The 23,396-nt window shown below is 31.7% G+C and overlaps 1 protein-coding gene across 2 annotated transcripts; it reads left to right on the top strand.

Moving 5' to 3' along the window:
* Positions 1–316: 316 nt before the first annotated feature.
* Positions 317–5,030, top strand: LOC133176931 (transmembrane protein 243-like). 2 transcript variants are annotated; one of them, XM_061311995.1, is made up of 4 exons: positions 317–363; positions 1,211–1,261; positions 3,339–3,443; positions 3,606–5,030. In XM_061311995.1, the coding sequence occupies exons 1-4, from the start codon at positions 337–339 to the stop codon at positions 3,738–3,740; spliced, it is 318 nt and encodes a 105-aa protein (XP_061167979.1). In that variant the 5' UTR covers positions 317–336; the 3' UTR covers positions 3,741–5,030. The 2 variants fall into 2 exon arrangements, with proteins under 2 accessions (XP_061167979.1, XP_061167978.1); XM_061311994.1 differs by lacking the exon at positions 317–363 and adding an exon at positions 820–954.
* Positions 5,031–23,396: the final 18,366 nt, after the last annotated feature.

A 23,396-nucleotide genomic window follows, 5' to 3' on the forward strand; every position in this document is an offset into this window, starting at 1 on the left:
ATATCCAATTGAAACGTTTCCTGTTAAATACATATAGTTGATGTGGGTTAGCAGACCAGTAATAAGTGTACGTGTATTTTATTTTCAATGCAATACATAACCATCAATATCCTGTGTCGGTATATTTCAATGGGTGACAAAGTGTTATAAGTATTATTAACTCTTTATTGTAAAATTTTTGTTCAATTTACCCAAGGTATACTTTATTGTATTTCACATAACTTTTTCTGGGAATTATTCAAAAGTGTCTTTGTACTTAACTTTCCATTGTTCGTGGCTTTGACTCGGAAATAACACACAACTAACACAACGGATATTTGATTTTTGTGACTGAAAATGTCGTCAATGGCAGCTGAGTTTCAGGTATTTGTTGTTTTATTTAGCATGCGTAGTGGGCAACTAAATGTTTTTTAAGTAAAAGAAAAAAATGAGATGTGCAATTTTTTATGTTCATATTTATATTATATACTTCTGTATATTTTTTGACTTTCTCTTAAAGAGTTTCAGTTGATTATGACGTCTTAAACGCATAATGACAACCACCGACTTATCATATTGACAAAAATCTTTTTATTTTAATTTTTTATTATTTTTAAAAGGAGAGAGCATTTTTGTCTAGTTTGAAAATCGATATTTCAAAATGAGTAAATACGTTGTATTTCTTCACTGGCCTAACTATTGCACAAAGAAAACCCAGTCGGTCACCACTTATTATACTCTAGAAATACTATTATAATGCGCAATCGACTATTATACGAACGATTTAGCAAAATTCTGAAAGTGAAACCGGAAGTTTTCAAGTCATGTGAAACTTACCAAAATGCGAAGGGACTATTTTTGACTGATTCACTGAATATTTCTAACATAATGAGCACCGGAAATTATCAGTCAACCGATAATCGTTACAGGGATGCCGCCGATGTACCACTCTTTGGTGATCACCAACAGCCTAGAGTTAGTGCTTCTAGTATTTGGTTTATTCTATAACCTATATACTGTAATAGATACAAGAAAATGAAACTACCAGTATAGAGGGTTACAACCAAATGGATCTCAATTTAATGCAATAAAATCAACTTTTTTTCACTTGCTACATGTAAAATAAAAATCTGCTTCATAATTGTTTTATGCTAAATTAAGATTAGAGGGTACCTATGAACGGTGGTCTTTGTTCATTTTGAATTATGAGTATTGTTTTGTTTAATTTTAGGACCGTATGATTAATTTGGTTGTAGGAGTATTCACAAGTATTGTTGTAGCGGTAAGTATAAGTCGTTATAAAATATAGTATATTACTACATATTCAAACTGACAAGTGCCATTGCATTTCAAATATACCTTTAAAAATGTTTGGATCAAAGTTAAGGTGGTTTGATAAAGTCATTATAGCTAAATTAAAATCGTGGCAAAATTTATTTAGAAATGAAAACGATAGGTCTATGATGCAGTAGTAATTACACTAGACATTGAAAGAAGTAAAAATGTCCTTGCCATGCAACTTTACAGGAGAATTGTGAACAAAATTAAGGCAGCAAATGTCTCCAAAATTTTCAGAGAAATTTCTGCAGTAAGAGTGCTGGAAGACATATTCTTGTTATTTAGTCTGTTTCATTTGCATGAGAATGAAAACTAAATGGAACAAGATTAAGACAAAGTAGTTACAAAACACAGACTGAAGAAAAATTAATACAAGTAGCTCTCCAAAGATGGTGATAGTTGAAGGAAAAAAAAGGACGGGGTTTAATTCTGATTTCAAGTGCAGTATCCGTGAAGTAAAACTTCTGTATACAATCAAATATGGTCAAATAAAATACATGTAAGTGGATTTTCTTATCTCTTGCATTGACAACATTAGTTATCAGAAATTTTTTTTTCTTTAATAAAAGGAAAGGGGGGAGGGTTGTTCCTTGCAAACCTCACAGAAGCTTAATTACAAATATATAAATATTCAGGGGTTAAAATATACGGTAGCCCGACGCCTGGGGCTAGTCATTTTAAGACTCGGGCTAGCTAATTTAAATGTAATGATAGACCATCGGACTAGCAGAATGCAAAAAAAAATTCTTGTCAGTTTACTTTTGCTTATCTATGTAGACTCGTTTCTTTTGAATGAGAACTACATTGTAGTTTAATTTGTTTCTGTCTATCACCACAGCATTTGAAACTTTAATTTATCTTGTTATGTTTTCATTTTGCATAAAAAGTTTTTGGGGCTAGTTAGTTTGAGGTTTGGGCTAATAATTTTTTACTGCTCAGTAGCCCCTGGGCTAGTGGTTTTCCAGGAAAATTTCAACCCCTGAATATTATTTCAAACCAAATAGACCAAATCTTTCATAAGGTGATAACAAGCTGGTTGTATTTGTAAACTAGCTGCTTCTGAATTAAGAGCCATCATTCATAGGATTAATCCTAAGTGGCAAGTGCAAAGACTATGTAATTTGCAGAAATAATAGGAGTTTCATAAACTTAAATGTAAATTTTTGCACTAGAATACCTATGAAGACATTGTCATTAATAGTATGATCCAAGTTCACGAGAAGTCGTTATATGTTCAAGTATATTAGGACTGAAAAAATAGTTCCAGGTTGTGTCCAAATATATATCTTGAATAATGTACTAAATAAATTTAATGTTCTGAAAGTGCAGAAAGTATGTAATATTCGACAAATACAAGATTGATCGATTAATTAAACATGGAAAATCAGGAAAATAGTTTTGTATTACTTTATTTAGAATGAAAGACATGCCGCTTGTTTCAGAGTTTTCTTGGAATTAAAAAAAAGAACATTTTCATATTTTTTGAAACATTTGAATAACATTTAAAAAATTTATTTAGGGGTTTGGATGCAGGAGCTCCCCTCCCCCTTCACCTCTACCACCCCCAGCGGGGCCAATGAAACATTTCCCCATGAACATGATGAAAAAGCTAAAATATTTACAAAAAGTAATAGCAATTTCATTTGATAATGATAACAATTCAGGATAAAGAATATATTATTGTGCACGTTAAGGTCAGAGCTTAGAAATTTTATTATTTATGTCTCCACAATACAGTAAAACACACTTACAGTGAACACACTTGTAATGAATTTAATATTCTTTCACCAAAGTTACTTTTATTCCCTGGGCCTTAAAAATATATTGTGAACATAACAGATATTATGAGTTACCTTTATAACAAAGCAAATTCATCCATTGCTGACACTTTACCATGAGCGTGTCTTATTGTGTTTGATGTATTTTAATTATTGAAACTTAATACAAATGTAGTACTATCATATAACAAACATTTTTGTAAAAGAAATTCAATGATATTATTTTTTATTTTCTCTATACAGGTAACCCTCATCAGCGCATTTATTTTCCCAAGTTTTCCTCCAAATGGAATCAATGTCTTCTTTGCCATCATTATTGTGATGATATGTGGATCTCATTTACTTTTGGTAAGAAGGGAGTGCAAAGACAATGAAAAGTATCAAAATTTATGTTCCATACAGCTACATGTTTATGTATTTTATGCATTAGTTCTTTCTTCAGTTAAATTAAGTTCTTTCAGACCACAATCTGGTGTAGTTTTGAACTTTAAATTATGGAATATCTTGCAGATTTTCTGGTACAGACAAGGAGATTTGGAGCCAAAGTTTCGTCGAATGATTATTTACAATGCCTTTACCATAATCCTACTGTGTGTTTGTGGAAATCTGTATTTTCATAACATTCTGAGGAAACAAAGCTCATGATGAATATTTTGTTTGGTTTGTTTGTTCGTTTTGTAAGATACGGTCAGAGGAGTTAAAATAAATGCTGTTTAATGCAGAGAACATGTATACACCTAGAGTCTTTAATTAAAGATATGTTTTATATAAAGAAAAGGGTTTTCATGTGTGCCATAAGTATATTTTGTGATATTTCAGGTGAAGGTGAGCAATATTTAGATCATTTTGTAGTAATCCTTTGGACACCTTTTCATTTTCATCTATGCTGAAGTATCAGAAGTTGTTTAGATGCAGCACTTGTATGTACAAAGCATGGTTATTCTGAAAATATACCAAGTTGAACGTATATACTTCTGTTGATATAAAGATGTGTAGAAATTAGATTTAGTTAAGTTGTAGATTTAAACATTATAGCAGTTTTTGAGGCAAAGTTTGTTATCACACTGTAGTTAATTTGTTTTGGATTTTATTTTCACTTGATCCTTATCCTTCTGTAAAAAAAATAAATAACACTCATAATATCATGTGTTACTGTGGAGATCACTAATTTTGGTTTAATTTTCATTGTTTTCATGGCGTGAAGAGACCCACAAATTCATGTCCATCAGAAATGTAAAATTTCATGTACATCACTACTCAACACTTCTCTTACCATGAAATCAAATCCCCACAAATCAATATTGTTCCCTCAAACCTTGAAAATTTGCCCCCCCCCCCCTTGAAAATATGTGATTTTATAGTTTACCATATAGAGGGTTTCTTTAGCGGCTGTATAATTTGGCATTTTGCATGCTTAAAGGTATGCCAATAATTTTAGAGGAATTATTTTTGGCAGATCCAAAGTTCCTTAATTTATAGCCCTATAGTTCTATGATAAATACATTGTAGCATAATTTTTAGTCGCTTAACGGAAAAGTTCTTAGGTACCCTAAGTATATGTAAAGAAACACAGGAAACAATAATTTAGTATTTCAATTAGAATTTCAAAATCATTCATATTATGAATTACCAACGTTTTTCAGTACATTTAATTATGATTTATGCAAAAGTTCAAGTAAAACAGAAGATTAGACTGATCAAAGTTATCTTTCTTGCATTCTGTACTTTTGCACAAGATTTCAGATTTAGTGATTAAAATTTTAGTGGGCTAAGTACCAAACTGCTAAACTAAGGCAAAGTTAGATCCCTGCTTTAAAAATCTTGCTATGCAGTATCATTTGAAATGTTTAATTGCTGTTTTATATTGTAAAAGAGGATCCTTAACTTTATCTTAGGGTTTTGAGATTAATAAGTGCTGTATGATATTTGAATACTAGACAAATGTTAGGGTTTTGAGATTAATAAGTGCTGTATGATATTTGAATACTAGACAATACTTTATTGTCTGAAGCTGTGAAAAATTTTATGTACAATGTATATAAATAGCCATTAGAATGATCAAGATTCCTAAGTTATATACATTCTCTGACAGCATTACATAAGTTTCTAAGTCAAACTGCTTGTCACCGCTGATGTAGGTGATTACATTATAAACTACTCTACATGTCTTCATTTCATGAAATATTTATGCAAAATGTCCAATATTTTAAGTTTTACTTCAGTATTTCAAAACCAGCACAGCATCCAATTCAAACTCCATATAAACATATTTTAGTAGATTAAGTATTAATAATGTCCACCCTAATTTTATTTTTTAGATTAAAAGGTTGTGCTCATGAATCACCTGTTAGCAATTAGTCAATTAGCAAACAATCTCACTGTGAAATTCCATTCTTTTTTCCCACCATTTTTTTTGTTTATGAACTTTGAGAATTCTAGAAGGTAGAGCTAATGCTTATTTGATATACATGTAGATTCACAGTCATTTTACTGTATTGAAATGCCTGCTCTAAGAAGAAACTTGAAATAGATATTCTTATGAGCAGAAAAGAGAAAAGATTCATTTACAAGATATGATTCATATATGTGCACAATGTTAATGCTTTATTTAATATACACTGTTGCATGCTTTTGCTGTAGTAAATATATATGAGTAAGTACTTTGATGACCAATGTATATGAAGGATTTGTAATCTCTGCTGGGTATTTATTTGGGGGAAATGTTTCCTCTTCATTCTTTTTATTTATGTTTTGAAAATTGTCAAAAATGTAAAGTTGACAATGTAAACAAGGGATTATTTTCACTGATTTTATTTAATGAGCATGTCATTATCTTATAATTTTTGACTTATTTTGTCTAAAGTAATTGATGATCTTTATTTTCTTTTGAAAGTTGGTGGTTTAAATATAATACTGTGTGTGTTATACATTCAGACATCAAATTAGCAAATCTATTCCTTAAAATTGTTGTTTTTCCTATGTGAGCATGTCATTTTCTTATTATTTTTGACATATTTGTAATTTATCTTTTTAGTAGTAAATAGTTGATAATCTCTTTTTTCTTTTGAAATTTGGTGGTTTAAATATAACACTGTGTGTTATGCATTCAGACACCAAATCAACAAATCTACCTTAAAGTTGTTGTATTTCCTTTGTGAGCATGTAGCCTCTATTATAAATCTTGGCTCTAATCCATTTTCCGCTCTATTTGAAGAAGACCAGAAGAGCTTAAGCAATGAAAAAATGTCATAAATGTCTGTCTGTCTCATCTGTAAAAATTTCTATGAAATATGTCTTTGCCTACAATTCTTGACTGATTTCAGTTACATGTATACATGTATTTTAGACTACAAAATAGTGTAAACTACTTCTTGTATGTAAAGTTTAGGGATATACAAAGTTTAGGGATTTATCAATTTTCAATTCAGAAAATTAATTTTTGCCTTTTTTTTTTTACATAAAGTAGAATAATTTTAATTCTTTCAGGTAAACTTTGTCCTCATAATCAATTTTTACTTTCGACAAAGAATGTAGCTGCAGAACAAAATTTTTGTATGATGTGTTTATGTATTAGTTTTCAAAACGTTACTTTTCAAAACGTATTATAATAGATTGAACATGTCTGATTTCACTAAAATACATCAAAGTTTGATTATTATAGAGGAATTGATTGTTAATTATTTTTTGAATTTCAGATACAATAAAATTTTTGAAACTTTAACTAAAACTAGAGTAAGCTGTTTATTTAAAATTAAATGTACTTTGAAATTCTTTTTTCCGTTGTCTGATTTGAATACATGGGTACAGATTTAGAATAAATGATAAACACTATGTATGAACTATTTAATAACTTTCTTTTTCAGTTTTCATTTTAATTCGCGAATGGGACGTAAAACAACACACAATCAATCAATTAATCACTTTTCATTTTTGATGAACTACAATGTATTTTGAAAGAAAGACAAAAAATAATTTCAATATACATGTACATGTAATCCAAAGCTATATAAATAATGTTTTTCCCTGTCTATAAATAATGTTTGCTAACTTTTCAAAGGAAAAAAGACACAAAAAAAGACAAGTCCAAGTGCTGTTCAAGTCGTGTAAGAAATAGAGTTACAGTCTTGTCAGTGATTTCTAGTGCTTACATGAAAATAAAACATGTTCTAAACATATGTTATTGTTTCATAATCAATAGTATGATGATTTGCATGTTAAATTGTGTATGGGTTCTTTTTTAAATAAAACTGTCATGAAATACACTGATTTTCATGAGGCTGAAGTATATAATTGGGATACAGACTGCAGTTAATTGTACGTAAGATACATTTTGTGATTATATTTGTGCATATTAAAGTGGACGCAAAATTTATTTTTTAGTAAGATTATATTTACGATGCAACTTGAAGAACGACAAGAAAGCATGCAATGTAATTGCTATAAGACCCCCCAAAACAGATCTGTGTAAAAATGGAGTAAAAATTTCCCGTTCTCTATCAGATATTAAAATAGTGGTAAATTACTCAACTACAGAAATTCCAAAATGTCGTACTGTTCTGAATTTTTGTATTGATTTTTTTCTTTTCAGTCAAAATTACCAGTATGTTTATGTTCTTCAGCACGTTTACTACTATTCCACTGTGGAGAGAGAGCATGAATGATAATTTCAGCTAAGAATTTTTTTTCCCATTATATTGTTTCAGATCATAGGATACTATCCATGTTCTCTCCGAGCTCGCTCCGTGATCGGAAGGTCGTGAGTTCGAATCACGCGGGCGCAACTGACCTAAGTCGATAAAAAAGAAATAGGTAGCAACTGTTCCTTCGCCAAGCGCTCGGCACTTTGAAGTGAAAGTTGCGGGTCCACTTTATTCTTGAACGGGACGTAAAACGACATAATCATGTTCTTTCCGACAACTTGTCATTGATATTGGTATTTATAGCAGTTATACTTATTCTGAATGTACTTTCGGAGGACCACCTTTATGAAGTTTGATACTGAGTATGTAAAACGTACATGAATGGGAACAGAATTGAAATGAAGAAAACGAACAGACATCAAGCTCAAAAGTCCATTGAAACGAAACAAATTTGGAGCAGATCAAACACGGACCTCTAAAAATATCAGTGGTGGTATCAGGTGCCATTGAGGAGTAAGCATCCCTGTCGACCGGTCACACCCCGCTTTGTGCTCTTTTTCTTAATTGATCGGGAAAACAGAAAAATCTGTACACAATTTAGAGAAAATAATGGTCTAACAATTTGTATGAAAAACGTCAGTCAACATTCGACTTAATGAAAGATTGTATTTGCTTACAAGGGCATTTTACCGACCATAGAATTTGCGAAATGCTGATTTTGAACGAGACTAGATTATTTGGGGGGAAAATGACAGTTGTATCTAATATTTAGTATCCGAAACTTCTGTTCCAATATCTGAATAAGACAAACACTTTTGCATGTACAAGGAATTAGCTCATTTGATTCAGAAACAAGACCTCAAATTGCTTGTTCAAGAAAAAAATTAAGATAATCTAAATTAGTGTTTTGTTTTACTTTGAACTTAAGTGTTTTGTAAACGAAAATTATATTGAACATACGTTAAAGCAATGAATAAGTACTAAGTAAACTAATTCCTACACTGTGACAACAATTTAAATCGTATATATTCTGGACTTTAGGGCACTGTTTGGTTGAAGACATTTTGCTCTAAGTTAAGGGTTTGATCTGTTTCCAGAAAAGTTTCTCCTCATTGGTACGGTTTTCTAAAAACGATTGATTGTACTACATCTGGTACGTAATGGGGATTAAACTCATGCGATTAAATGCTAAAATTCCTAGAATACAACATACGTTTGTTAGTTAATAATGCTTTATTTTGCCTTGTATTACGAAAACTCGTAATATAGTCTCTCAAAACTAGCTGCATTACAAATTTCCCTAATTTAACTTTATTATGAAGAATAATAAATAAGAATAATATTACGATATTCTGTAATATAAGGCTTTTTCGTAATAGTTACAAATGATGTTCTTAATATTACGATTTTTCTCACTGGACTGGACTGGTTAAGGCACTTCAAATCTGTTTAAGTGTTAAGTAGGTGAAGCATGAAATGAAGATAACGAACAGTAATCAAGCTCAACAGTCCATTGGAACAATACAAATTGGGAGCAGAGCAAACACAGACCTCTAAAAACATCAAAGGTGGGATCAGGTACCATGGAAGAATAAGCATCCACTATTAAACGGTCACGCTCGGTGTGTGATGGACTCCAGTTTAAAGATCGAGGTTCCCCAAGTTGGTCTTGTTAACAAATACAACCTATCACTGGGTCGTATTTTGACTGACATATTTCAAACCAATTGTTAGGCCTTTGAATAATTAATTTGACTACTTGATCAAAACACTGGGCTTAGGCTTACGGCGGGTTTGAACAGTCAACATGTGATGTTTTCTCCACCTAGGCACCTGATCCCACCTCTGGGATTTCCGGGGATCCGTGTTTTATGCCCTGCTCACAAATTCGTATTGTTTGTAAGTTTCTTTGAGATTGATCTTTGTTCATTATCTTCACTTTTCATGAGTTGAATATTAATGTCATTGATCTATTTCTTGAGGATCTCAATGCAATCTTCGTTGACCTATTTACTATTTACATAATTAATGAAAATTTCGCTTGTGAATGAAATATGAAGATAATGAACAGTAATCAAGCTCAAAAGTATATTGAAACAATACAAAATGGGAGAAGAGCAAACAGGAACTTTTTTCTAAATCCTTTTCTACTCTTTAATGTAGAGTATTTTATATATGATGGATATTTAATATTAGGAGAATAAGGTCCTAAAAGATGTCTAATGACAGCTAAATCACTGACTGGTAAACAGTTACAGTGTACTTTTTTTTTCAAAACATTAAAAAGTTTGCAATAAATCATAATTAGGCAATTTTGCACAGACAATGGAAATTAATTTAAATCAGTTCATATTTTACATCAAAAGAAGCATTTAAGTGCGCACACATCCATTCTCCTCAATTACATATGTATGCTAAACTATTTAATCATTATTGTTTGCAAAAATGATCCACAACATTGGAGGAGGGGACAAAGCTCTGACACCAAGTGTTCAGCTGAAGAACATTTCTCACATTTTATTTACATAAAAATAGAATTACTATTAACTATCACATTTTTAATTTCTAATGCAGTACAGCTATAGTCCTGTCGTAGATTCTAGTGAACAAAATGTAATTCTGTCATCGTATGTTTTGTAATTTTTTCTTATAATCAAATGTTTAATATGATGATTTGCATAGTATTTTGTGTGATTTTTTTTTATAAGTATTATGAAATTTACTATATAACAATAACACTTTTTTTTTTTTTACTTTATCAAAAGTTTATTAAATGCACCGTGACCATTTAGTTTATAAACAACAGTTTAGGAATCTACTTAGAATTATATTCTTAATATACAATAGTCTAATATTATCAAAGCTCAAAAACGGGTGTAAAATTGAAATGATAGCCAAAAGATTGAAGAGCAAATACCGGCAGTCCGAAAAATTCGGAAGAGAATTTGAAGAGTTCTAGACAGGGTATTTTATGCTCAGACAGTGTTCCCAGTCATTATTGAGAATTTTTTTTTATAATATATTTATCTAAAATAATGGTACAGCTGTAGAATAATATACAATGTTATTTTATATTACCATTTTTATTTTATGAGGATACCCCCTACTTTCTTATGATACATGCAGTTTTCATGGATAACCCCCATTTATCTTATATACTCCCTGTTGTCGGCTTATGTTCAATATTACTGATTTTGAAAATACAAAGCCTATTTAAGTAATGTATATATAAGCAAGGGAATGTTAAATCTGGTTATATTTCTGAAACACAGAATATTTCACCGTCTTCTTCGTATTGTTTTATTTAGTATATTAAAAATGAAGAGGGATTCAGTTTAGAAAAATAGTTTATAGGCCTAGTAAACTGATATTCACAGATCAAAGAAGGTTGGATATTTGCTCAGTAAGAACAACACTTTATGAAGAAAAATGGGGTTTCATTCCTAGCATTACCAGGTCTTTCTCTCTGCTGCACTCCTTTCTATTTTTCAATATTCTGTCCCACGTGAATCAATAGTAGACAGTGGAACACTCAGTGTTACAGAAACATCGCTAGTTTTTCAATTCCTTCTTTATAAAAAGCTACAATAGGCATTCTTTTTTCAAAAGCATTCATTTTGAACATTAGCAATCGGCCGGAAGTATATGAAGAAAACTGCATATAAAATAATAAAGTAGCAATGATTGTAATTTTATTTTAAAAAATGATTTCAAACTATTAATATTTTATTTTTAAAATATTTTCAAAAAACAATTCAGGAAAAAATTCTCAATAATTTCTGGGAACACTGTGTATATGAGTACTTTTCATAGGCTACCTTACCACCTTACCAGCTACGACTGTCCATAGTTCTGTCCGTTGAGTAATGAACCCCAAAATGGAATTTCCTTCAATCAGGTTATTCCAATGACTGTTATATTTATGAGCTCAGTTTCCACCCCATGACAACAGGATTTTCTGACTCTAATTACGTTCTTTTATTTTTTTCTTCAAAGTTTCTTGTTTCATCACTCATTCTTAAAAATCTTAATACAATGTAGTCACTTTGTAATTCCTTTCAAATTTTATAACTTCGTATAGAAAGATTTGATAGGTCTAATGGCATTCTTAAGAATTTTATATTCAAATTGACAAATTATAATTCAGTGTACCAACATCACATTCCAATTCGTGCTATTAAGATAATTATAGTCTATGGAGTGAAAATCGGACATCCCTTTTCAGTTACTTACATGGTATGACTTTTATTTAATTCACTGTCACTAATAATTTCACTTTTCCACGTTTAAAATGAGCAAAAGAAAATGTACATTTTAACTGTGTACTGTATCTTTACACTTCAGTTCTTGATATATTGAAAGGATAACACAAGTACCACTGATTTTATGAGGCGGAAGTAACAAATATATGTCATTGGGTGAAGTACTATTGTACCGCATGCAACGTAGTTTGTACTAATTATGCGTATTAAAGTTGAATAAAATGGAAAAGTTACTCGTTAATATTTACCAAGCAATAAAAAGGAGCAAAACAATTTATTGAAAACATACATATAATGACTATCAGAAACCCCAACATAACAGAGCTGTATAAAATTGGAGTAAATCTTTCAGATATGTTGATAGCAGTTAATTACTTTTCCTCATATCATATAAAAAAAAAATACCCAGTAAATCCAACTCAACAATAAAAGGATTCCATATCCATAAGATATTTTCACTATTGGTTGACGTTTAATCAATTTATGAAGTTATTACCTTTATTTATGATGGTTCCTACAAAACTACGTACGCTTGTCTAAGGTATTTTGGGATAACTTGGATACTCACTACTTAGTATGTAGAACATGATCAGCGACAGAAATCATTGGAAAAAAGGGAAATGTATACTCTTGAACTTTTCTTTTTTTTTCTTATTTTTTCTTTTTTTTTTTTTTTTTTTTTTTTTTTTTTGAGTTTCTGTATAATAATACTTTTCATTCTTTTAATTATGATATTTTGCTTCACATATCTGTAGAAAGAAAACTCCTCTGTTGTTATCGATATTTTCTGTGTTCATGAAATTATCTTATTACTCAGAAATTCAAAACATCAAAAGTGAGTAATTATTTATTACAGTGACCTTTATTGATACAATTATACAATATATTTTACAATAATAAACTTTATTTCTTACACCTTGGCCAAAGGACCTATATGTCACTTTTAATGTTTTGACAATAAACAAATAAGCACATATTAAATGAATAAAGAGTGATATTAGAATGAACTTTTTGTGAAGTTCTGACGGGTTTTAAAACCATCAAATATATAAGTTGCATATCGCTTGGAAAATTTACATTTAAAAATATGCGAAGAGAAGGTATTATCTAATGACAAATTTGACCATTTATTAAATGCTATTTGCAGAAGAAGTCTACTCTCATATTTTCATATAATTTACTCTGTAGTAGAAAATTGAATTTTGTTTACGATCTCCTTTCTGCCGCAAAATTGGCAATTTCTGTCACTAGGTGTCTCAGATTTATTGCGTCCAGTTTCAATTTAAAGCGGCAATTCACCGCAACGAAACATTGCCATCACTGATTGTATAGATTTAGTTAAGTTCATAATGACGTACTGCTCCAGCCCATATTAGTTTCTAAGTCGGTAAGTTCGAAGTTAGGAAACGATTTTTAAGTATTCAAACCATTGTGTTTTAAATTTCGGCTAATTCCAAGCTGCATGTTCACAGGTTATGTAGATTAGCGTTATCAATACATGAGAATCAATACATGTAATTAATACCTGCAGTTTAATAGTTGAAGTCCAGTTTTTTCGGTTATTTTTATCCCGGTACCCCCCAAAATTTGTTTATGTCAGATGGTAATTTTTTCTAGTGTGACAGACAATGCCTGGTATGTAACATCAAATGGTGAATTAAAGCATAGAAATATCCGGGAATACAGCATTTGGGATATTCCTGAATCCGCCCTGTACGTCAGATACACAGTCAAAGCACAGCTAACAGGATTGTATACAATCTCCGTCATCTCGGATGTCCTGAAAAGGATGCATGCACAAACAAGGGTTAAACCCAAGGTAGCTATTATTTATCTTTAAGGCAATCTGTTTAGTTTAAGTTTAAATTTTCGTAATAACTAGCTTCTTGAAGAAGAGGCCTAAAGGAATGTATTGTCACCTGAGCACAATTCAAAAATGTCAAGGATCTAAAGATGTATAAAATAAAACAAAATAAACTGATAGATGAAGCTATGTTGCCCAAAACCTAGAGAAAAAGGATGATCAGGGATCAACGAAATAATTATAGTCTAGACCTTGACTTTTGATATAACATATACAGTAAAACTCGTTTAGTACGAACACGGATATCGCGAATTTGCGGATATAGCGAATTTTTCTTGGATCCCCAGCTACATAAATTTAACGAATTTCTTATACGGATATAACGAATTACGGATATAGCGAAGTAATTTCACAGGTCCCAGTGACTTCGTTATACCCGATTTTTACTTTATAAAACAACAGAATATAAGTCAACATCAATAAAACTGCACTATCAGTTAATAATAAAGGGACTACCATTAGAATTGGGGGGGGGGGGGCTAGCTAATTCTGTCAAATCTCTTAAAGTAGATCGATCTTATTACTTACCTAAAAATCCCCCTATGGATTTCACAATTTTGGTAGAGGGATCACTGCTTATTACATTGTACAATCATGCCAACAGTTTGACTTGATGTTCTGGAGTAAAGAAGATTTTAAATTGTTGTACCCATTATATGCCAACATTAGGTGAAATGTCAAGAGTTTACGATTGACTGACAACGCACATCGCACGACGATGGACAAAATCAGCAAAAGGTCACCTGAGTGACTCAGGTGACCTAATAAATTATTAAAGCCATGTTTTTGCCGAAGTGTTGGAAAGAGTGAGGGGCGCATTTTTAACAAATTTGAAACAACCCTGAAAGTCCTTTTTGTATAACATATGTATTTACTCTGAATAATAAAGAAATGTATCATATATAGATATCTGCATTTGAAAAAAATCAAAAAAAAAAAATATCACACTCTTTTATATCTCAAATGTGCTCATATATAACTTTTAAAATGCTGCAAATATTTGATGTTTAAAAGCAGTCAGTATTTAATTTAAAGTAAAATTAACTGTTTTTATATCAGATAATTCTCTCTAAATACAATTATTTTGTAATTACCTTTGATTTTTTAAAACTTCTTTTGTGTTAAATTTAAGCTTAAATTGCAATCTAATTGAATCAATTTTGAATAGTGTGTGATTTTGATGGTACATGTATGACTTCAGAATTTCAAAATGTGTACTCTTCATCAAAATTGCTGCAACATTCTGCACATTTATAGGCTGTGTTTGCCATCATTTTCTAATTTTTGATTAAAAAGAGGAATAAAAATAGCCCAGTTGATTCCATGGCAGGCGCTTAGAAGCAGTTTCTGTTTGGGAGGCACAACTAAACATTTTCAGATTGGAGTGCTACCAAGCAAAATTCCTCAACAAGCAGAAAAAAGGTCATCGGATTTAGGGGGCACAAGCATAAATTAGCTATGTTTTCTATAGTACACTTTGATATATATCTGCAAAATTATTGGGGATCACGATCCCCGGTCCCCGACCCCCCTCCCCACGGTTACCACGGCCATACGTGGACCAAAATTCTTATTTATACATCTTGCCCCGCCTCTTTATTTTACGAACAATATTTAAAATTACATTGAAACATATCCTGTATCCAACTGTTAATTAAAATTTTCTTCACTTCTTGTTGAGTATTGTCATGGGGAGGTATCATTATTCGTCCAAGATGAAAGGAACTTTTATTCCCATATTATTTGTTTTAATCCTCGCTTTTCAGTTGCAATATGGTAAGTGATTTTTTAAAATACATTCAATATTATATTTACGTACGTCGTGATTTTCGAGTAAACTTTGTAAAACTTAGGTGTCTGTGATGGAATTTATTGAACTGAATTATTTAAATCAAAACAAGTCAATTGTTTTCTAGAGCGTATGAAACTATACTGAAACGCAAAAGAAACGCAACATCATATTTTAGGGGGATATAATTTTGTATCTAGAAAGTAAGGACTTCTTCAATTTTGTAAATATCGGTAATTTAACAATTGAATGATTTTCATACCATTATCGGAAGTTAAGTTTGAGTCTGTTTAACAAATATCAGAAATTGCATGTTTAACAAAATATTTGGCAATAATATGGGGTTTTTGGCAATAATATGGGGTTTTAAGGTATTGTATCTGTTTATCATAAGTAAATCAGCAATGTTCCGAAAAATAAATTCCCGTATCTTTTCTGTAAGCGATGCCAAGGCTTCCTGAAAATGACTTAAGTAGACATTTCCATTGCTCTAGCTGGAAAATCTTAAAATAAAGGTGATGGAGAGTTGCAGATGCAAATATGACCTACATCACGCCTCAACAGTCTCTTACGTATCATTAGCATGAATGACTGTCCCTGGACCGGAAGTCCAAGGGTTACCACAGGGGCTTGTGTAGAGAAAATAAATCACTTAGAAAATTAGTACCTCGGAGAAAAAAAAAACACAAGGGAGGACGCCATTTTGGATACCACCTCGCTTCATCGGCTATTTTCTCGCTTAAATTGTTAAACTAGACATACAAGCCAGTTCATATCCCTTAATAAATGTTTTTTTCTTGAAGATCTTACTTGCGGTTTTAATCTTTGTTCGTCTACATTTACAGTCTTAGTCAATTTCTCGCGTAAACATCCAAAATCGACAACTCCTTGGCTTCTGCAGAAAACGAAAGTATGTCACGTGACGTAGTGTCGCTCGGTTTGTCTCAGAGCTTTACATTTACCAAGAATGAAATCCGAGAGTTTTGAATTTTGAAAAGAAGAAAAAGCGCCAAATATGAAAAGAGATAGTAGTAGCACTTTTTGGTAAGAAAATGACAAAGTAGTGTCTGGCGCTTTTTCTTCTTTTCAAAATTCGAAACTCTCGGATTTCATTCTTGGTAAATGTAAAGCTCTGAGACAAACCGAGCGACACTACGTCACGTGACATACTTTCGTTTTCTGCAGAAGCCAAGGAGTTGTCGATTTTGGATGTTTACGCGAGAAATTGACTAAGACTGTAAATGTAGACGAACAAAGATTAAAACCGCAAGTAAGATCTTCAAGAAAAAACATTTATTAAGGGATATGAACTGGCTTGTATGTCTAGTTTAACAATTTAAGCGAGAAAATAGCCGGTGAAGCGAGGTGGTATCCAAAATGGCGTCCTCCCTTGTGTTTTTTTTTCTCCGAGGTACTAATTTTCTAAGTGATTTATTTTCTCTACACAAGCCCCTGTGGGGTTACTTCACTGCGCTTGGCTAGAGAAAATTCGACCTCATCATCTGAAAAACAGGCATTTAAAAATGGCAAAGAATATTTCTTTCGCTCAGATCTCGAGACTGATGAACCTGCAATTGTTGTGCATGGCAGACTTGCACGCTGTAATTGAATGGCCGGGTGGGGGGTGTTTTAACAGTCATGTGTTACTTTTTAAAGATAAAAAAATAATCATTTAACATTTTCATCAAATCTTTGATGTTTTCAAATCAAGTTTTACCTAAGTGTGTTCATTTTTGAAAATCATTAGATAAAAAATTCAAATATTTGTAGATTACTGCTTTTGCGTTCTTTTGCGTGTCAGTATATAAAATGAAATTCACAGCTTTCATTTACTTTTTCTTAATTCTTCATAGTAGCTTTCTAGAGAATTTTTAAAAATGTTCAATATGTATAATATAGTCATCATTCTTTAATATAATATATAAAATATTATATATATATATATATATATATATATATATATATATATATATATATATATATATATATATATATATATATATATATATATATATATATATATATATATATATATATATATATATATATGGATTATGATTTGGGGGGAGGGTGATTTTTGTTTTTTATTTGCTTATTTTCTTTTGAAAAAAATATTGATAATCATTCAATATAATTATATACAATCACTGAATGTAAACAAACCTCGTGTACGATGCAGATGATATTTTTAGAAAACAATCTTACATTACATCTAATTAATTATCAAACCTTAATATGTTACCATTTACTTTTATCAATATTGGATGTGGCTAATAGGTATAGGAATAACTATCTAAACTGGGGGGAGGGGCATTAAATTGTTTCGATTCCTATCTTTGTTCACAGAGAAAAGTACTTTAATTTGTACACAATGTCACGCTATTTTTTATTTTATTTTTTTTTTTTTTTTTTTTTTTTTTTTTTTTTTTTTTTTTTTTTTTTTTTTTGGTCATTTTGGGCAATGTACACTGTATCTGAAACTTCAAATCTCATTCGAAAAGGAGGTTACTTTAATTAAGTAAATTTCTCTTTCTCAGAATTTTAAGATTTTGTGAAATGTTGAGGAAATTGCTACTATCTAGTATCATAGATTTCAGAAATCATAATTATTAATCAATCTACCCTACTCTACACGGATGATAACAATGGATCCTTCTCTTCACTAAGTTCCGCCTCGTTCACCTCATCGTTTCAATTCATAGCGCCTAGTCATCATTCTTTAATAGACAGAAATTTCTTGTGTGTTTAAGCGTTCTATTGTTTATATTTTTCCTGTTCTCAGTTGCCTTTACAATTACACATATAATCAATGGTATGCGGTCTTTTCAAGTACATGTATATATTAGTATTCTTATATAACTCTAGATCTGAAATACACGAAAAAATGGAGTATGCTTTAAACCAAATAGGTATTGTAGGACTTGGGGCGTTAACTGATATCGTAAGCAAATATTTCAAATTAAATAACCTGAAACATCTTTAACATAATCATCTCTAAATTATACATGTATTTCAAGAACACACGGTTTGTACAGCATGCTCACTTATTAAGTCAATTTTCTTCTGAAAGTAGATTCTACCTATCGTTTTTAAAGTGATCCAATTAAATCCATTTTTGTTACTTTTTACATGTATAGTTACATGATTTTCATAAGGAACTATATAATATTAGAAATACGAAATAAAAAAGCTTGAACAACTCTTCGTGTGCTGTAGAGTAGGATTTCCCCCACAGCAAGTTTTTCCCCTGGAATCTGTGCTAGAGTAAAACACTCCCCGGGGAAATCTCGAACTAGAGATCTTTTTCAGAGTAAGATTTCTCCTATTTTATCAATGCTTAAATCATTTCGACATTATTTTGGCTAAAGGTTAAAGAGTCAACTGTTTTTTAAATGGAAATTTGAGCGTTTTCGACTCAAGAAAGCTAAAAAAAAATCGTTCATCAATGCATTGAGTCTCAACTCAAAATTTTAACTCATAGGAAATTGTAAAATTAGTCATTCGTAAGACTGCATGTCTTAAGTATGTCACTCGTGAAATTAGTTATATCAAGGATTTTTTGAGAAGTATATTTTAGATTAGTACTTATAAAGCATGACTCAAAATCGCAAAGAATGGGGGTGGGTGGGTGGGGGGGGGGGGGTCAGTGTGCATGTTACTGAGCTACGGTTCAATTAAGATGACCTTTTTGCACTTATATTGGAACTCTTTGGATAATCACTTTAATCTTTATCATATTTTATCAGATGTAATTATGGCAATAAATATAATAATATTTTACGTAAAATAATTTGCATAATATTTATTATAGAACAAATCATGCAAATTAATGCGCATAAATCATTGTGTGACCTTTTTGCACTAAAAAAGTATCATATTTGGGGTAAAAAAACCTAAACAGGAAATAAAATATTTTTTTGGTATCAAACTTTTTATGACCTAAGTGCTGATCGGGTAGAAGTATAGTGTTGTTTAAAATAATGAAAGAAAAAGTTGGGGTCAGTGATATAAATTTTGAGATATTAGTCAAAATGTGCGATTTTCAGACAAAAACAGTGTAAATTTTATCTTGACTTCCTTAATATGTCTTCATTTCTTGGCAAAGTCTGTAGAGTGAATGTGTAAAATTTGTTCTAAAATATAAATCGAGGCCTATATTTAATATCCCTAGCATATCAAAACGGAAAATATTCTTCAAGTAAAAATATGAGTATTTTATCTGTCTCTGTGCAATTTACAAGGAGTTTGTGAGAAAATTCTAAAATTTTAATTATTGATAGGTCCCTAACAAAAACAAATACTATAGTAATCTACACATGTATAGTTAACTATAGTTTTCTATAGTTACAGTAACTATAGTTAATCAAAGTTTCTCAGTTTTTACTGTAGTAAATCAAAGTTTCATAGTTTTCACTATAGTTAATCAAATGTTCAAAGTTTTTACTATAGTAAATCAAAGTTTCGAAGTTTTTACTATGATAAAATAAAGTATCAAATTTTACTACAGTAAATCAAAGTTTCAAAGTTTTCACTATAGTTATTCAAAGTTTCAAAGTTTTCACTATAGTACATCAAAGTATCAAAGTTTTTACTGTAGTAAATCAAAGATTCAAAGTTTTCACTATAGTAAATCAGAATTTCAAAGTTTTCTCTATAGTTTATTAACTTATTGTATTTTAATAATTTGTAGCTTATTTGCCCTTTTGGGGGCGTTTGGGGATGGGGATGTTGTATATCTTAATTTATATTTACAAATTTGTTAATTCAAATGCAATAATTACATTTATAAATTAAGATAATGCATATTTACTGAAGTTGATGTAGCAGGTATTTGGGTTCTAAATGATTCAATTTTCATTTATAGAAAATTATTTTCCTTTCTCCATGAAAAAAAACTTATACTACATCCGCATTGAATTTAAATACATTTGAATAAATGTTGCTTATCTGTTAGTCTATCGGCGCTAAGACAACCTCACATTAAAATTCATTTCTTGTCCTTTGATTTTTAGGGAGAGCGGGTGGGGTTTATTAAAAAAAGTTGTCTAGAATGGAAATCCAACAAAATTCCATGGGTGTATAGTTATTCAAAGTTTTCATAATAGTAAATCAAATTTTCAAAGTTTTAACTACGGTAAATCAATTTTTCAAAGTTTTTACTAAGTTAATCAAATTTCAAAGTTTTCACTATAGTACATGTGTAAATCAAGGATTTTATTATAGTTAATCAAAGTTTCAAAGTTTTTAATATAGGAAATCAAAGTTCCAAAGTTTTCACAACAGAAAATCAAAGTTCCAAAGTTTTTGTATTTTTTGTTAGGGTTTCCAAATACCATTTGGTGAGTATTTGAATCGAAGAGATCTTCAAAGGTTAAAAAAAAAGCCAAAGCCAAGAAAAAAAAAAAAAACAAAACAAAACAAAACAAAAAACAAAAAAAAAAGCATTAAAACAAAAAACCCCAAGACAAACAACACAAAAACAAACATTACACACAAAAAGCAAGAAAAAAAAAAGAAAAGAAAAAAGAGAAACACTGCTCTTGGCAGTCGTAGCATACTGTAGGTATGTCTACTTGTTCTCGATCCCTGTGATGTAATATTGGATTTGAAATCAAAGAGCAAATACTCTTAGAGTTACATTGTACTTTTTCTAGCAGAAACTACCGGTAGTTTGACCAGTTGCAACGAATAAGACGTTAATGCTTCAAAAGAATAGGTTGAGCAATTAATGAGAAAAATGAGATTTAAAATCTTCTATTTTTCATATTTCTTATGTTTCAATGGAACTGGTTGCCGTTTTAAAACTGATAAAAGTTAAATGCACAACTAAACTTTTTCTTTATAATTTTTGTGAAGTAACAATAGTCTCGTTTAAAAAAACAAGTTCTATGGTCGATACAATGACCTCATCAGCAAATACAATCTATCATTGAGTACTGAAGTGTTTCATACTAATTATTAGGCCATTATTTACACAATGAATTGTCTACGGATTTTTCCATTTGTCTGATCATGACAAGGATTTTCCTTTTATCCCTAATATCCAAATTCCCTAAGTAAATTAGTCCATCAATTTTACGATTCTCGATACAGTCTCGTTTAAAGTCGTCATGTCGTTAGTTCTATGGTCTATATAATGACCTTGTCAGCAAATACAATTTATCATTACGTCAAATGCTGACTGACGTTTTTCATACTAATTGTTAGGCCATTATTTACACACTGAATTGTCGACGGATTTTTCCGTTATTTCCGATCATGACAAGGAGCACACGGCGGGTGTGACCGGTCGGCAGGGGATGCTCACTCCTCAATTGCACCTGATCCCACCTTTGTTTTACAGGTCCGTGTTTGCTCTGCTCCAAAATTTGTATTGTTTAATGGACTTTTGAGCTTGAATACTGTTTGTTATCTCCATATATTTCATTTTTAAATAGACATATTTTTGATGTGATCAAGGTTTTCTTTTGCAAACCAATTTTTAATTTTTACTTTAACAGCTTCAGCGAGTACCACAGAAACTGACGAGAGCACAACAGAGGAATCAGAAACCACTACAGAAGATGCAGAGAGCACAACAGTGGAATCAGAAGCCACTACAGAAGATGCAGACAGCACAACAGTGGAATCACAAGCCACTACAGAAGATGCAGACAGCACAACAGAGGAATCACAAGCCACTACAGAAGATGCAGACAGCACAACAGTGGAATCACAAGCCACTACAGAAGATGCAGACAGCACAACAGAGGAATCACAAGCCACTACAGAAGAAGCAGACAGCACAACAGAGGAATCACAAGCCACTACAGAAGATGCAGACAGCACAACAGTGGAATCACAAGCCACTACAGAAGATGCAGACAGCACAACAGAGGAATCACAAGCCACTACAGAAGATGCAGACAGCACAACAGTGGAATCACAAGCCACTACAGAAAATGCAGACAGCACAACAGTGGAATCACAAGCCACTACAGAAGATGCAGACAGCACAACAGTGGAATCACAAGCCACTACAGAAGATGCAGACAGCACAACAGAGGAATCACAAGCCACTACAGAAGAAGCAGACAGCACAACAGAGGAATCACAAGCCACTACAGAAGATGCAGACAGCACAACAGTGGAATCACAAGCCACTACAGAAGATGCAGACAGCACAACAGAGGAATCACAAGCCACTACAGAAGATGCAGACAGCACAACAGTGGAATCACAAGCCACTACAGAAAATGCAGACAGCACAACAGTGGAATCACAAGCCACTACAGAAGATGCAGACAGCACAACAGTGGAATCACAAGCCACTACAGAAGATGCAGACAGCACAACAGTGGAATCACAAGCCACTACAGAAGATGCAGACAGCACAACAATGGAATCACAAGCCACTTCAGAAGATGCAGACAGCACAACAGTGGAATCACAAGCCACTACAGAAAATGCGGACAGCACAACAGTGGAAATACAAGCCACTACAGAAAATGCAGACAGCACAACAGTGGAAACGGAGACCACAACAGAAGCTGTGGCCAGTACAACAATTGAATCTGCAGATACAACCACTGCCCAAGCCGCAGTCATCACAACAATAAAAGCTGAAGATACAACCACTGCTCTAGCTGCTGCCATCACAACAATGGAAGCTTCAGCCAGCACAACTATCCAAATTGTAGCCGCCACACAAAAGACGATTACTGAGGGAGAGGGCACTGAAGGCTGGGTTGCCGCCCTTGCCGTCAT

Source organism: Saccostrea echinata, unplaced genomic scaffold (assembly GCF_033153115.1).
Source record: "Saccostrea echinata isolate AGI-Se365-2 ecotype Australia unplaced genomic scaffold, CSIRO_AGI_Sech_v1 ptg000084l, whole genome shotgun sequence".
In the NCBI taxonomy this organism is placed as follows: domain Eukaryota; kingdom Metazoa; phylum Mollusca; class Bivalvia; order Ostreida; family Ostreidae; genus Saccostrea; species Saccostrea echinata.